Here is a 13,537-nt window from a genome sequence, read left to right as displayed (position 1 = left end):
GTGAGACTAGATGCAATAATCCTTTGGCATCATGGCCTTGAAGTGATGCAGAGGTGGAGGTGGATTCGAGTCCCCGGTGGATTCGAGTCCCTGGAGGGAGAAGCTAGCCTCCCTGGAGTTTAACTTCCAGCCTCTGTGTCTCTCATGGTGATGAATGTGTTCAGATGTGCCATATTCTTCGTGCCTTGATCAGCTGTGATTCTTTTGGAAGCAAAAAAATCCTGAAGGTTCTGGAATTCCCGCTTTGTCCTTCAGTAAAGCAGCTGGGCCCAAGTAGCAAGTGAAGAGCAGCAGTGCTCTGTAGGATTCCAGCTGTGTCAGAAGCTAAATGAATCCATGGGGCAGTGCCGCCAGGTGCGGGATGCAAGGAAATGCTGATGGGGTGAATCTCTGGGTTTCTTCCTTTCTCCTGAAATGAGAATGGATCCCCCCAGGTAGGTTAGCAACTCGTGTAGAAACTGCCTCCACGGAGGTGAATGGTTTACCAGGCTCTGGTTTCTGCACAGGGTTTACGATGGCTCAGTCTCCAGTTACAGGACAGTGCCACCAACCTGTTCTGGTTTCTTCCAGGGCCACAGAGCTTAGCGTGGGGTGGAGGGAAGGTGGCCCAGCGCAGGCGGGCAGTGTTGGGCTGTGCCCTGTGCCAGCACGGCTCCTGACTCTTCCTCCTCCTGCAGCTTGGGGAAGACTCGGATTATGACAAGTTGAGTGATATGGTCAAATACCTCGACCTGGAGCTGCACTTCGGGACGCAGAAGCCTACAAGTAAGTACCTGAGCCTCAGAGCAGGTGCCGGTACTGACCAGAGACTGGGGCACTGGGAGGAACTGGGACTTGGTGGGCAGCAAGGCAACGCCTGGTTCTAGCATCACCTGTGGCACAGAATTCATTCATACTCAAGATTTTGTGGCTGGTGGCACAGCAAATCATTAAGGTGGAGATTGTTTCACTATCTCCCTTAATTTTCTTTGCTGCCGTTACCTGTTTTCTCTTCGCATTTCAGTCGGTCGGGGCAGTGAATCTCCGCTGGAGGGTTTCGCTCCCCGTTGTGCTCAGTGCTGCTTCCCGGCTCCCATGGCGCCTGCCCGGCCACCCCCACGCCGCGGGGAATGCCGGGGTGCCAGCACCGCTCCCCACTGCCAGGAGGGGCCTGGTTTGCAACACAGCAGACGCTCAAACCTCCACCATACGTAACGATTTGTGTACGGCCTCTGCACGTTACGGTCCGTGCAGTATGGACGGTCAGCCGGGCTGTCGGCATGCACGGACACCCAGTTGTGCCGCAGGAGCAGCAACGGCTGAAAATTAGGATTGCGGCTCTGTTGCTTTGAGAACTCAGCCCTGAAAAAGCCGTGAAAACATTTCTCTGTCCATAGAGACCATTACATTTCTTTTTACATATATATTAAGTTCGTTCCCCCCAAACCTATGTATGGGGTCTGATGCAGCGTGGGCAGAGCTAAGCTAGAGCGGGCAGATACAGATGGGACTGGCAGTAGAAGTGGGATGAAATGGGATTCTTCTCAGGGGCTATCTTTTTTGGGATGTTTCTGGGCAGTCTGGGATTTTCTGTGTGTTTCACCTCTCGTTTTACCTTTTTCAGCTCCAACTGAGTCCTCCATTGAGGAGATCTTTGAATCGCAGAATTCAAGGATTCCCGGAGCCATTGCTGTGTGCAAAGCATCAGTTCTCCTCTCTTTCATTCATGGTTTCACTGTTTATAGGATATTTTTCTTCCTGCTGGAGCCGGCTGAGCCTGTCCTTACCCATTATTAAATCTTTCAGTTTCTCTTCCAGAGCCAACTCTCATGCCTGAAAACTTTAAAAAGAAAGACGTGGTTGAAATTTTGTCCCACAAAAAGGCCTACAACACATGTAAGTAAACACCACAGTGAACGTACCCCCAAAACGGGCCCAGAGATGGGACCTGGGATGTAGAGAACTGGAAAGGTAAAAGGAAGGAGGCTTCATGAGCACGATCCCATGAGCGCAATCCCAGCACAGCTCTGCTGGGCTGGGCTGGTCCTGCAGCCCAGAGCCCCTTACTGCTGGGCTCAGCTCCGGGCAGGGGGAAAAAGGTGGCTTTACAGGAAAGGACGGAGATGGGATGTGACTCATTGGCCTGGGGAGGGAGAGGGGAAGACCTTGCATGGCCCCGCAGAGCAGCGAGGGTGTGCGGGGCTGCCCTGCCGCCCGCCTGGGAAGGGTCAGTGCCGCTTGTCCAGGACGTGCTTCTGGTAAGAAGGAGTGTGGGAGGGCTTGGTGGGACCCTGCGAGCCCCCGGTCTCCTGGCCACAGGGTCGTGGGAGAGGAAGAGGTGCTGGGGGTGGTTCCCACTGCAGCCCAGCCTGATGCGTTGGTGATGTACGTGCAAATGACAATACCCTGGAGGGATCTGCAGAACCAGAGTGACTCCTTGGGTCCCCAACCAGCCTCTGCAGGCGCTTGGGGTGCAGAAGCCCTTCTTCTCCCCAGGACAGGCACATGGAGGAGTCCATGCCATTCTCACACTGTGGAGAGACTGAGATTCCCCTCCTGGCCCTGTCCTGCCAGGCAGTCTGTCCCTGGCATAGCCATCATCCCCCCCAGGCCCCATTCTCCTGCCCTCCCAAGTGATGTGCCTCTCTTCCCCCCAGCCATCCTGATAGCCCACCTCAAGCTCTCACACATCGAGCTGCGCCAGATCCTCATGACGATGGAGACGGACCGCCTGGAGCCTTCCCACATCAAGCAGCTCTTGCTGTATGCCCCGGATGGGGAGGAAGTCCAGCGCTTCCAGAACTACAAGGAGAACCCTGGCAAGCTGAGCGAGCCCGACCAGTTCGTGCTGCAGGTACCTGTGAGCAGGGACGTGCTCCAGGAGAGAGGAGGTTTGCATGTGCAGTGTCCCCGGGATGTCCTGCTGTGAGCTGGAGGGGAGAACACAGAGCAGGGAGGAAGCAGTCAGCAGGACACTGGTCTGCTCCTTGTGCAGGCTGTGAGATGGGAAGAGCTGGTGGCACTGGTCACAGGGACCACTGCTGAGCGATGCTCAGGCTGATGCCTGAGGTGTCTTGCAGCTCCCATAGCAGCTGGTTTACAGCCAAAGCATACCATGGTGTTTACCCCACGGTAAGACTGTTTTTTCCCAACTCTTGAGTTACTTTCTGTTGACAAAGTCACTTGGAGATACTGGCATGAAACCTCCCCATCCCGTGGCAGGAAACTGGCCGTGCTCTGCGAGTTACAGCAGCTGCTGCACAGTGTTGCCTGCGCTAAGCAAGTGCATACTGTTTTCAAGTACAGGGAAATATGCCAGGAGAAACAGCAGATAGGAGAGATTATGGCTAATGGCGGTGGTAGTAATTTTCTCCCTTTGCTCTCAGATGTTGTCAGTACCCGAATACAAGATCCGTCTGCGCAGCCTGCATTTTAAGACCACTCTGCAGGAGAAGACGGAGGAGATCAAAGCTAGCTACGAGTGCATCTGCAAGGCCTCTCTGGAGCTGAAAAGCAGCAAGAAGCTGGCTAAGATCTTGGAGGTCAGAATGGTCCTTACTTCTGGTAACAGCCACCGGGGGCCCCCAGCGTCCACGGGAGCGCCCGCAGGCAGCCGGGCAGCTCGCAGGCAGCTCGCAGGCAGCTGGAAGGCGGCTCCAGCCCCACGGCTGTGCCCTGGGTCCCTCCAGGTCCAGCTCTGCCAGGCTCCATCCTCTGGCAGCTCCCGCTGGTGTTGGCTTGTGGAGATCCCGGCCTCGGGAGGATGCGGGAGCCAAGGTCGCAGATGGCCATGCACCCACCCGCAGCAGCGGCAGGGCTGCAGGAGCCAGAAACCAGCCCAGTAACAGAGCAGAGCCCACCGAGGTTGTTCTTTGGCTGCGATGGGGCAGGAAGATGTGGGGTTTGTCCAGGCGGTCACTGTGTGCGTGTCTGCATGCGTGTAGCACTGCAGGCTGGTCCCGGTGCACGGCCGTGGTCTTGTGCCGGCTGTGCTGTGGTGCAGGCAGGGGTCCCACACGCTGCCTGTACCTCTGGGGAGGTGCTTTTGGCGTCCCGGGGACGAGCTGTGCCTGGCAGAGGGGTACTGCATTTGCAGGAGAAAATGAAACCCACTGCAGCTGCTTTTTGACCCTACTGAGATGAGCTGCCCCAAATTAACGATAATTCATTCGGGTTTGCTTTTAAAAAAAAGCAGGTGGCATAAATGAGGACATGATTTGACAAAAGGCATTTCCAGATAAGAGATGAACTTCGTTAGTGGTTCCTGGCCAGTAACCCCCCAACACCTCGTTAAGTCCTTGTGGGGGCAATGGCTGGTTGGACATTAACAGCTGGTGAACAGAAATTCAGAGATTCCCAGGCTGAAATCCAGGCAGTCCTGAGGTCCCCGCTCCTCGCCAGGCCCCAGGAGGGACGTCAGGACTCGGGTGAGCCCAGTCTGGGGTCCTGCTCTGCCTCCAAGGCTGCAAAGCTGCAGCACAAGGAGTCGGAGCATTCTGGAGGGGAAAGCTGACTCGGCTGGATCACTATTTTCCCTTTAAAATATCCCCTTCAAGATCTGCAGGTAACAGCTACAAAATGCTTCAGAAAGAGGAGTGGTTAGTGAGCAGGAGAGTCCTTGTCCTGCAGGCAGGAGATCTCAGACTGGACCTCCAGACTTAGCCCTGGCCCTGCAAGGAAAAACGACTGAGAAATAAAAATTGTGCACGCCTAAAGAAAGCCTGAGGCTATAACACAAGACAAAAGCCCCTCTTAAACATTAACAAAGCTTGGGCACATGCATCATCAGTCTGGAAGTGGCAAAGGAGCCAAGCTGGTGTTAGTGGTGCTACTGGGCTCCCTGCAGCTCTCTGGCAGCATGGACCTTCAGGACAGCTGCAGAAGGAAGGGGCCTCCTGGGCAGCATCCACATAAACCACATGGGGAAGCATCTAAATGTGAGCTCTCATAAGGGCTCTGGAAGTTTGGGTCTGCAGGTGACAAACGGGGTGTGTTTTCCAGCCCCTGCTGAAGACACAGGAGAGGCGGTGGATGAGGACCGGTTCCTGTAGCTGAAATACGGGCTTTGCTGTTGAGGGTTCAGTGAAGGCTTCATACAGGAGCAGCATGGAGAAAAGAACAGCCTGTCCCTCCGGACCCACAGCCCTGCCCCTTGGGGTTGCCGTGCCGATGGGCACATTAGTAGCTCCCCTCCTCCCAGTGTGCTGTGGCTGCCCTGTGTGGGTGATAGGATGAACAGTGTGTACAGAACCAGCAGAAACTCTGCCTTTAACGTGTATTCATCCACCTAATCTAACCCACTGAATGAACTGATAAGGTTTTATTAACGATGATCTATAAGCACGTGTACGGGGCCCTTAGCAGAAGTGACCTGATACAAAAAACAGTGCTTTCCCACCATCCTATAGATAGAGGGAGGCTTCTTACCTCTGCTCCTACCACGTCCTTGGTAGGTCTCTGTGACCCAAACCTGGGTACAAAAGGAGATGGAAGATGGGACAATATAAGTGCTGGAGGTCACCGGCCAGTTATTTACTGAGGTTTCTCTTTGCAGTTTGTGCTGGCGATGGGAAACTATCTGAACAATGGGCAGCCCAAGACCAGCAAAACAACAGGCTTTAAAATCAACTTTCTCACCGAGGTATGATGAAGCATGCTTGTTCCCGTGCAGGAGGCACCGTTGCCAGGAGCTCCAAGTGCCCGGTTTATCGTGCCTGTCTTTGTACAAGCAGCTCCCAGAGTGGGGACCGGTGGGAGGGCAGGGATCGATGGGCAGGGCTGAATTCAGAGAGGCCCTAACGACGGTCTGGTGCTTCAGTGTGCTGGCACCTGAGACCCAGGCCTTCTGGCTGTGGGGTGGGAGAGAATGAAGGTCTTTTATCCCACATGGGTTGCTGTGGGACTTCTGAGGGGTGGGGGACGGGGTGACAGCCCTGCCCTGCGGGAGGATGGCATTGCTTAGCATCTCAACGCCACTAATCTGGGCGTAACGTGCTGTGTAAACATTACATGTCCTATTTAAACATTAATCCACCTAGCGTGGCTGGGAATTGCCACGCACGTGAATGCGGAGTGAGGCGAGAACAGAGGAGCCCCTGTGTATTTGGGCGCTTGACAAAACCCGCTCTCCTCTGCGTAGGAATCTTCTTACTTGTTTTGCTTTGCCGTAGCTGAACACAACCAAGACTGTTGATGGGAAATCCACCTTCCTGCACATTCTTGCCAAATCACTCAGCCAACATTTCCCAGAGCTCCTGGGCTTTGCCAAGGATCTTCCTACAGTGCCGCTCGCTGCCAAAGGTAAACGAACAAAAGCATCTGCAAGCTCCTTGTCTCCTTGGTTTTGTACGGGTCTGGAATCAGTCACGAGCTGCACAGCGTTGGCAGGAGCAGGACGGCAGCCCAAACGAGTGAGGAATGGTCCTGAGTGAGAGGATGGGGCTAGGAAGGGATGATCTTAGTGACAGGGGAGGTCCCATCTGTCCCTCACCCGAACCTTCCTGCTGACTTGGAAAAAGTGGTTCCCAAATTCAGAGGTATCTTGTGAGTGCGAATGAGACAAAGCAGAGGGAAGTGCTAGGCGCTGGTCTGCTCCACCCAGCCACTGCCTCCTTTCATCCCTGGTGTGCAGCCTTCCCAACATGGGTGCCAGCATTATTACTGCCTGCAATTGCACGTGGTACAGAGTGTACAGCACCCTTCATGTTATGAGTTCACAGTCCAGTCGCAGTCATGCTGACTGAGGATCATACGGCTTCTTTGGCTGCAATAAAAAAAAAAAAAGAAGTCACATAGATGTTGGGGTTATCATCCATCCACTTGTGTTGGTGGTGTCACGACTGGCTGGCTACATGCAAAGCATGGGCTGCGTTCTCCTTGCACACCATCCCCTGTTGTTCGTGAGTAATTCCCTTGGGAATTCGTGCTACAGTGGATAAATAAAGGAGAAAATTCAGGCCTGGAGATGTAAATTTCCACTTGGTGAAGGCCTGTACCAGTAGCTTTCCTAGCTGGGTTTTGTATCTGGCCTAACTGTTAAATACCACTTCTGTCACCAAAGGCTCCCCGCTGCCCAAACTCCTGCCACTTTATACCCAATTTCAGACCATGTGCCATCCAGGGCTGCCCAGCGTTGCTCTCATGCAGGCCACAGAGCGACACAGCTGCAGCACGTAACCCAAGCCCTCCTGACATGCTGCAGTTTGCCCTTTCCCTTGCCTGTAGAAGAGCTAAGGCTTGGCCGCCCAAGACAGCAAGAGTCTGAACTGCTCATCACTCTGCTGAACGCTGGTACTATGATGAGATGTCACGGAGGACAGCCTGGATATTACTCCTTGTTCCACCATCCTGTACGCTCCCTCTGTCCCCTTCCCTGTGTATCCATCACTGCTCTCATGCCGTTGAGTCCTGCATGCTCCTTGCACTGGGCATGTTCCAGGCTCCTTTTGAAGTTCTTGGTATCTCTTGGCCTGAGCACCCAGCAACGGCTGCTGGCAACCTACTGGAGCTCAGCAGGAAGGTCTGATTGTCCACCACACCCTGGACAACGCAGACAGGTTGTGCAGAGCCGTGTAGAGAGACAGGCTGAACCACCCTGACCCACCGCTGCCCTCACTTTGCTGCAGGAAGCAAGCCAGACCTGAGTCTCCTAACACTGTTGACTCCTCTCTTCTCATGTAGTGAATCAGAGAACACTAACGGCTGACCTAAAGGACCTGCACACCACCGTCAGTGACATACAGATGGCCTGTCACAACATGCCAGCTACTGCAGAGGACAGATTTGCAATTGTGATGACTGTATCCTTCTGTAAAAGGGGTAAAACATCAGTGGGACTTACTGCCCTCGAGTAAAACCATTCAGCTGTCTTTACGCCTCCTTGGTAAGCAGCAGGGCTGCGTCTGGCTGGTAAGAAAGGACCATCTTAGCACTTGGTGAGAGCATGGTGGAAACCTCCACCTTCCACTCACTCTTAGCCACCACGGGAAACAGTTTTTGTGGTGACCACTGGGTCGTACGTCTCTGCGTGGCAGAAAGCCAGCGCCACAAAGCCAGAAACCTTTCTGAGCCGTCTCTCCTTCCAGAGAAGGCGCTGGTAGGGACAGCTGAGCGTGCCAGCGGGCTCCCTTCACGTGTGGCCGCAGTCTGCATTTGCAGCAGGTCCTTTCTTAGACCTGAGATGAAACCCAGCCATTTGATAAGCAGAAGTGGTTATGATCTGTACCAGACCCACAGTGCAGTTGTTTTCCCTTAAGCCATTTCTCAGTCCTTCCTGGAAAGCGCCCAGCCTGCCATGCGATCCCTGGACGACCTGCAGCACAAGGCCATGGAAGAATTCAGCAAGGTGTTGTCTTTCTTCGGGGAAGACTCGAAAATGACGACTTCTGAAGCGTTCTTTGGCATTTTTGCAGAATTCATGAGCAAGTTTGAGGTGAGCTGTGCTTTTCAAAGCCAACCAGCAAGGGGTTTCCTGTTAGATGCCAGCAAAGCGCTTTACTTACATGTGAGATGTGGGAACGAGACAAGCTTTTTGTGAGCAATGTCTGCAAAGCGTGATTTTTCTAACGTGCAAGTTGGCTGGCCGGTGCGGGAGGCCGAGGTGAGCGTTAATGGTCCAAGCACCAGTTCCATGGAAAGTAAAGCAGACGTCGTCATGGTCTGACGTTCTTGGTTAATGAAGGTTGGTGCATCTCAAAGCAGATGTGCTGACTGTCAGGGCTTGTCCAGCAGGAAGCCAGGGGAGAATTAAGTCTGTAGTGGCCAGTACCATTGAAACATCCTCCCTGTCCACACCAGCTGCTCTTGCCTGATCCTCAGCTCCTGCTCTTTGCTCTTTCCCTGCAGCGGGCACTCAGCGATGTGCAGGTCGGCGAGAGCCAGCGCAGCCCCAGGATGACCTCCCCCCTTGCCTGGTGAGGGGCCTGCAGCAATGCAAGGTGCAACAATTTATTGCCAACAAAGTGCAATTTGCTCCTGTTGAGTTTGGTTGTAAATACGCTGCTGTCACCTGCTACCACCAAGCAGAACCACGGACCGAGGGGTCGGGGAAGTTTGGACACTGAAAAGGCACCAGAGGTGATGGTGGATGGATGTGAGGGTGAGGCACAGGGACAAGAAGGTAAACACCGCGTTGGTCTTGACAACAGCTTTCTTGGCATCCTCCATTTCTATGGTATGACTGAGTCAAGGATTTCAGACACATCTGGGTAAAACCCCACTCTCCCTTGTTTCTAGAACATGTATAACTGGCACCAGCAGTCGCTGGAGACCTTCCCCACATCCCCATGGCCAGTGCCTGAGCACGGCTGTGCAAGGAGTCAGCCCTCACAGGATACAGCTTGCCCCAGGCAATCACACTTGCCTCTGCCAGCCTCGGGGCTGGGGTTAGAGCCCAGCCACAGAGTCCTGGGGAGCCAGCGCAGGTCAGGGGGGAAGGGAGCGTGGGGGGATGAGGGCTGCCACCAGTGCCTGCCCCCCTGGGACCCTGAGCAGCAACGCTGCTGAGCTCCTCTCAAATCCCTCTCTGAGCCCTTCTGCCCTTGAGCTGCACCGTGGGGCTGGAGCTCCGCCTGAACAGACTTAACAGTGGAGTGGAGATCGCTGGAGGTGGCCCAGAGGCTTTAATCCCCTGCCATTGCCGGCCAGTGGCAATGGAAAGCAATATGACCTTGCAGAACCCTTCTGGCTCATCCATGTGGTCCCAAATACAGGTCCAGTCTGGTTCTACCCAGCTGCGCTGGAGAGTAAGGAAAGCCCAGAGTCATTCCTTACCGTCAGCTTTGCTTAAAGGTGTGGCAGAGACTGACAGGTCTTAAAATCTTCCCAAGAGTTTAACATCAACTTCTTTGAACTTGCCAGGAGACATAAACCCCTGAGCATTTTGGTGCCTCCTTGGAAAGTACAGGGTCCCTCGTAGCCTAAAAATGAGTGGGAGTCCTCTGCAGCCCCGAGTGCCGCCTCCGAGGCACGGCAGGAACCTGCGAGAAATACATCCCCTGCCCTCCTTTATTCTCTCCTGAGGGCTGGAATCCCGAGAGTCCCTTTACTCTGTGATTTGACCAGTCGTTCACGCTGAACATACCCAGGGAACTCTAGAAGCACGCACGTCCATCTTTCAACAATGTCTGGTTGTTATTTAGATGACTTAATTCCCTCTGAAACGTCCCCCGGGACGAAAGGGCTAGCAGCATCCCATGGTCAGTGCATGCCCCTCCGGGCGACACAGTGCCCCGAGAGCTTTACAGCAGCAAACCTACAGTGCGTTAATATTGTGAGGCATTCCTCTGTGCAAAATGCATCCGTTGCCTTTCAAACCCGACACGCTCCAACATCCTGCCCCGTGGAATCGCTCCAGCAAGCCGTAGCGTAGGTAACCTTCCTCCCGTCTGTTGCCAGAGCAAGAGCTCTTACTGCAGCCTCTGCTCAAGTACAGGATCACCAACTGGTGCATTATTCATGGGAGACCTTATGACCATCAAATCTTTGGTTTTCAGTATTTTTTTAAACCCTGCTGTAGAAAGTGAAGTATATTTTCACAAGTGTTCTCAGTTTATACAGCTTTAAGTGCCAGGTAGTTTCTAGCGTTGTGTTCCCAGAGGTCCAGCCCCGTCTGTCTCTGCCTCTCCTCTGCCCTGACGGCGGTGACAGGGCGATGCTCACTCAGCTCCTCTTTCCATTTTGGATGTTGCACAGTGCATTCAGTTGATTATTTTATTAATTTTTTTTTTCTAAAAACATATTCGATATTTAAACCACTGGAGGTTCTTTTGAAACTGTCATTACAAATGTGAAAATGCTGTACATAGATTTTGCTACGTGTTGTAACTTTCCAAAATAGTTAGAACTCCGGTCCCTTTGGTATTTTTATGTGAATATTTTCAAAGAACCAGAACTTCTGACATGGTTATGTTATTTGATAATGGGACTATGTATATTCACATTTCAGTCTCTACCCAATGCCTATGTGCTGTTCCTAAAATAAAGCTACTGCCTTCTGCCTCCTGACTGCATGGACCTCTGTGTTCCCTGAAAAATTGCTTCTTACAACAGCTGCAGGTGAAGGTGTGAGGAATCCTGCATCTGGCACTTCTGTGACTGCACTTCTTAATATTGGCCCCTTACACCTACGGGAGGGAGATGCAAGGTCTGACTTTGCTGGGTTTGGGCTGGCACGGGGAAAATAACTGCATAATTGTGAAAAGACCTGCTTTCGTACCGGCATTCAGGCTAGTGTGATGAATATGAGCAGTAAATTCTTAAAATAGTATGGATTTTTTCTGCAACCTTCAGAAGAAAACATTTAGTGAGTGTATGAGCCAGTTAATTGTTTCCCTCTGAAAAGGAATTCTTGGCTGAGGTTGAGTTTATATCCCCGGAGCAATTTATCTCCCTTTACACTAACAGCAGATAGATAGGGAACGGCTTCGTATCAGATTTCCTGGTTGTAGTTTAGCTTGTTTACAGCAGCCTGCTCAACCACTGGGTCCTCCCTGGAGGCCACGGCACCGGCAACTGTAAAACAGCTCTGAACGGAATTAATGAAAATGTTACGGGGAGAAGTCCCTCGCTGCACACGTGCACTTAAAGTGCTCGAACCCCTCCTGATGTTTCTTTAGCCCTCCTGGCCGATCGAGCCCGGCTCTTCTGCAGCCCCGGGGGCCTCGAGCTGCCCAGCGCGGCTGTCAGACCTCCCACCGCACCGCCCGGGCTGCAGTCCGTAAACTGCCACAGAAATGATGACCCGGAGCCTCCTTTGCAGCACAGTGCAGAACGACATCCAGCATCATTCACCGCACACACTTGTTGTTTTGTCGTTTCTTGATAACTGCAAACAGTAGGTAATTTTTCCCCAGGATCAGCGCACTGGCTGGATGCTCTCCTTTTAGCCTGGTACAGCCCAGCCCTAGCAGAATGCCTGCGTCAGCCTGGATCATGGGATCGTCTTCACAGGAAAGCCTGTCCTTGGAAAGGAAATAATAACTCAGGCAGCAGCCCGGGGTCAGCGCGGGGAATGCAGCCGTGGCGTGGCTCCTGCTCCACAGGGTGCCACTTCCATCCTCTGACAGAGACAGGGAAACGGTGGCCGTGACAATGCCAGGTTACATTCCAAACTTTGGATTTATTTAAGGATTTTCACTCTTTCCTGCAAGAAATGGGGAAAAGCAAACATCAACGAGGAGCTTTAGTAAAGTCATGGTGAGGAGATCACAGCTCCTGGTGGTGGACTGGCTGGGATAAAATAGCACCAGGCTGGCATCTGGAAGCCAAACTGGAACCACATTCTAAGTATCTTGATAATAGTTTGAAGGGCCACAATCCATCATTATTTTTCAGGTGCCATAAAAGATGCTGAAGAGACAAACAGAAGTCTCAGATTCAGTCTGGAAGGGCTCAAAGTCAAGAAAAAGTGTCAGAGAGTGGGAGGCAGCACAAAACGCCTGGGCGCTGAATTGGAAGCCCTTGAGATCTGCATTGTTCTAACACAATTTAGGAAAATATGGGTTTTCCAAATTCCATCGGACCAAATTAAAGCCTCTCCAATTGCAAGATTCAAAGACCTTTTATTATGCCCATAAGGATTGTGAGCTGAGTGTGAAACAATGAGATAACATACAGATACTAGTTTTTTCCTACTTTGCTTTCTGATTTCTTAGAGTAGAAAACTTGAAAGTGAAGGTGAGAGCTGAACTTCTGATTCTAGCAGCTGAGATTGTCAGAGAAGGGGTGAGTTTCACAAAAGCTTTGGTAAAAACGGTTCAGCTAGTTCCAACACTAAATGATTAGTGAGAGAGAGAGAAAAGCAGCACCTGCAGCAAGAGATGCTGCTCACGCCCGGCCGGCGACGCGGGACCGGCGTTCCCTGGGGGCTGCCCTGCTTCGCCTGAGACTTTCACCCAGGTGTCGCAGAAGAGCTGGGGACTCCCCGGTAAAACGTGCCCTTAGGGGATCACACACGGCAAACTTCGGGTTGATAACTCGACCATCGGGACATGGGTAAGGCTTGTGTAAGGACAGTGCCCATGCTCCATCTGCCCTCCCAGCTAGCGGGTTGCTGGGATCCCCCCTGCCCAGGAAGAGACATGGGGCTTCTTGGTAGTGCTGCACCCCAGTTTCAGAGATGTATGAGCTGCCTCCTGCCACGGTCTCTCACTGTGCTGGAAGGTCCCTCTACAGCGTCATTCTCTGCGTGTTATTCAGCCGTAAGTATTTATCAGAGCTTTCAGACAGATGATGCTGAAACCAAAATCTCCAGCCTGGTCCCAGAAGGGAACCCGATTCTGGGATTAACCTACAGACTCAGAAATGAGTTATGAACCCCAGCCCACGGGTGAACTCTGCTCTTTGTAAGGTTTAGGCATAAACTTCGAGACAGGACAAGCTGTCAGCTCCCCCCTGTGTCACAGGCTGTCAGTTTGAGGGAACATTGTCACGGATTTTTTTTATTGTTACTTGTCCCTTCTTTAGCTGCGCAGATTGCTTAAGAGAATGGCACTCTGTGGAGTTTGACCCATGAGCCCTGATAGTGAAAATAATACACTTCTCACCAGAGCCACGGGAG

General features: G+C 52.6%; 1 protein-coding gene across 6 annotated transcripts in view; it reads left to right on the top strand.

Moving 5' to 3' along the window:
• Positions 1-10,983, top strand: part of GRID2IP (Grid2 interacting protein) — a 45,263-nt gene extending 34,280 nt beyond the window's left edge. For 3 of the 6 annotated variants that reach the window (XM_063343222.1, XM_063343223.1, XM_063343220.1), the window contains 9 exons: positions 678-765; positions 1,798-1,875; positions 2,637-2,833; positions 3,366-3,521; positions 5,534-5,620; positions 6,150-6,279; positions 7,660-7,778; positions 8,246-8,410; positions 8,824-10,983. In XM_063343222.1, coding sequence (XP_063199292.1) covers positions 678-765; positions 1,798-1,875; positions 2,637-2,833; positions 3,366-3,521; positions 5,534-5,620; positions 6,150-6,279; positions 7,660-7,778; positions 8,246-8,410; positions 8,824-8,895 — 1,092 coding nt within the window. In that variant the 3' untranslated portion in view covers positions 8,896-10,983. Of the gene's footprint in view, positions 1-677; positions 766-1,785; positions 1,876-2,636; positions 2,834-3,365; positions 3,522-5,533; positions 5,621-6,149; positions 6,280-7,659; positions 7,779-8,245; positions 8,411-8,823 lie in introns of all 6 variants that reach the window. The other 3 variants (XM_063343221.1, XM_063343218.1, XM_063343217.1) reach the window with 1 other exon arrangement.
• The last annotated feature ends 2,554 nt before the right edge of the window (positions 10,984-13,537 follow it).

This window comes from Chroicocephalus ridibundus, chromosome 8 (genome assembly GCF_963924245.1).
Source record: "Chroicocephalus ridibundus chromosome 8, bChrRid1.1, whole genome shotgun sequence".
NCBI classification, from domain to species: Eukaryota; Metazoa; Chordata; class Aves; order Charadriiformes; family Laridae; genus Chroicocephalus; species Chroicocephalus ridibundus.
Note: the sequence above shows the minus strand (reverse complement) of the source record. Positions and strands in the feature narration are given on the sequence as shown.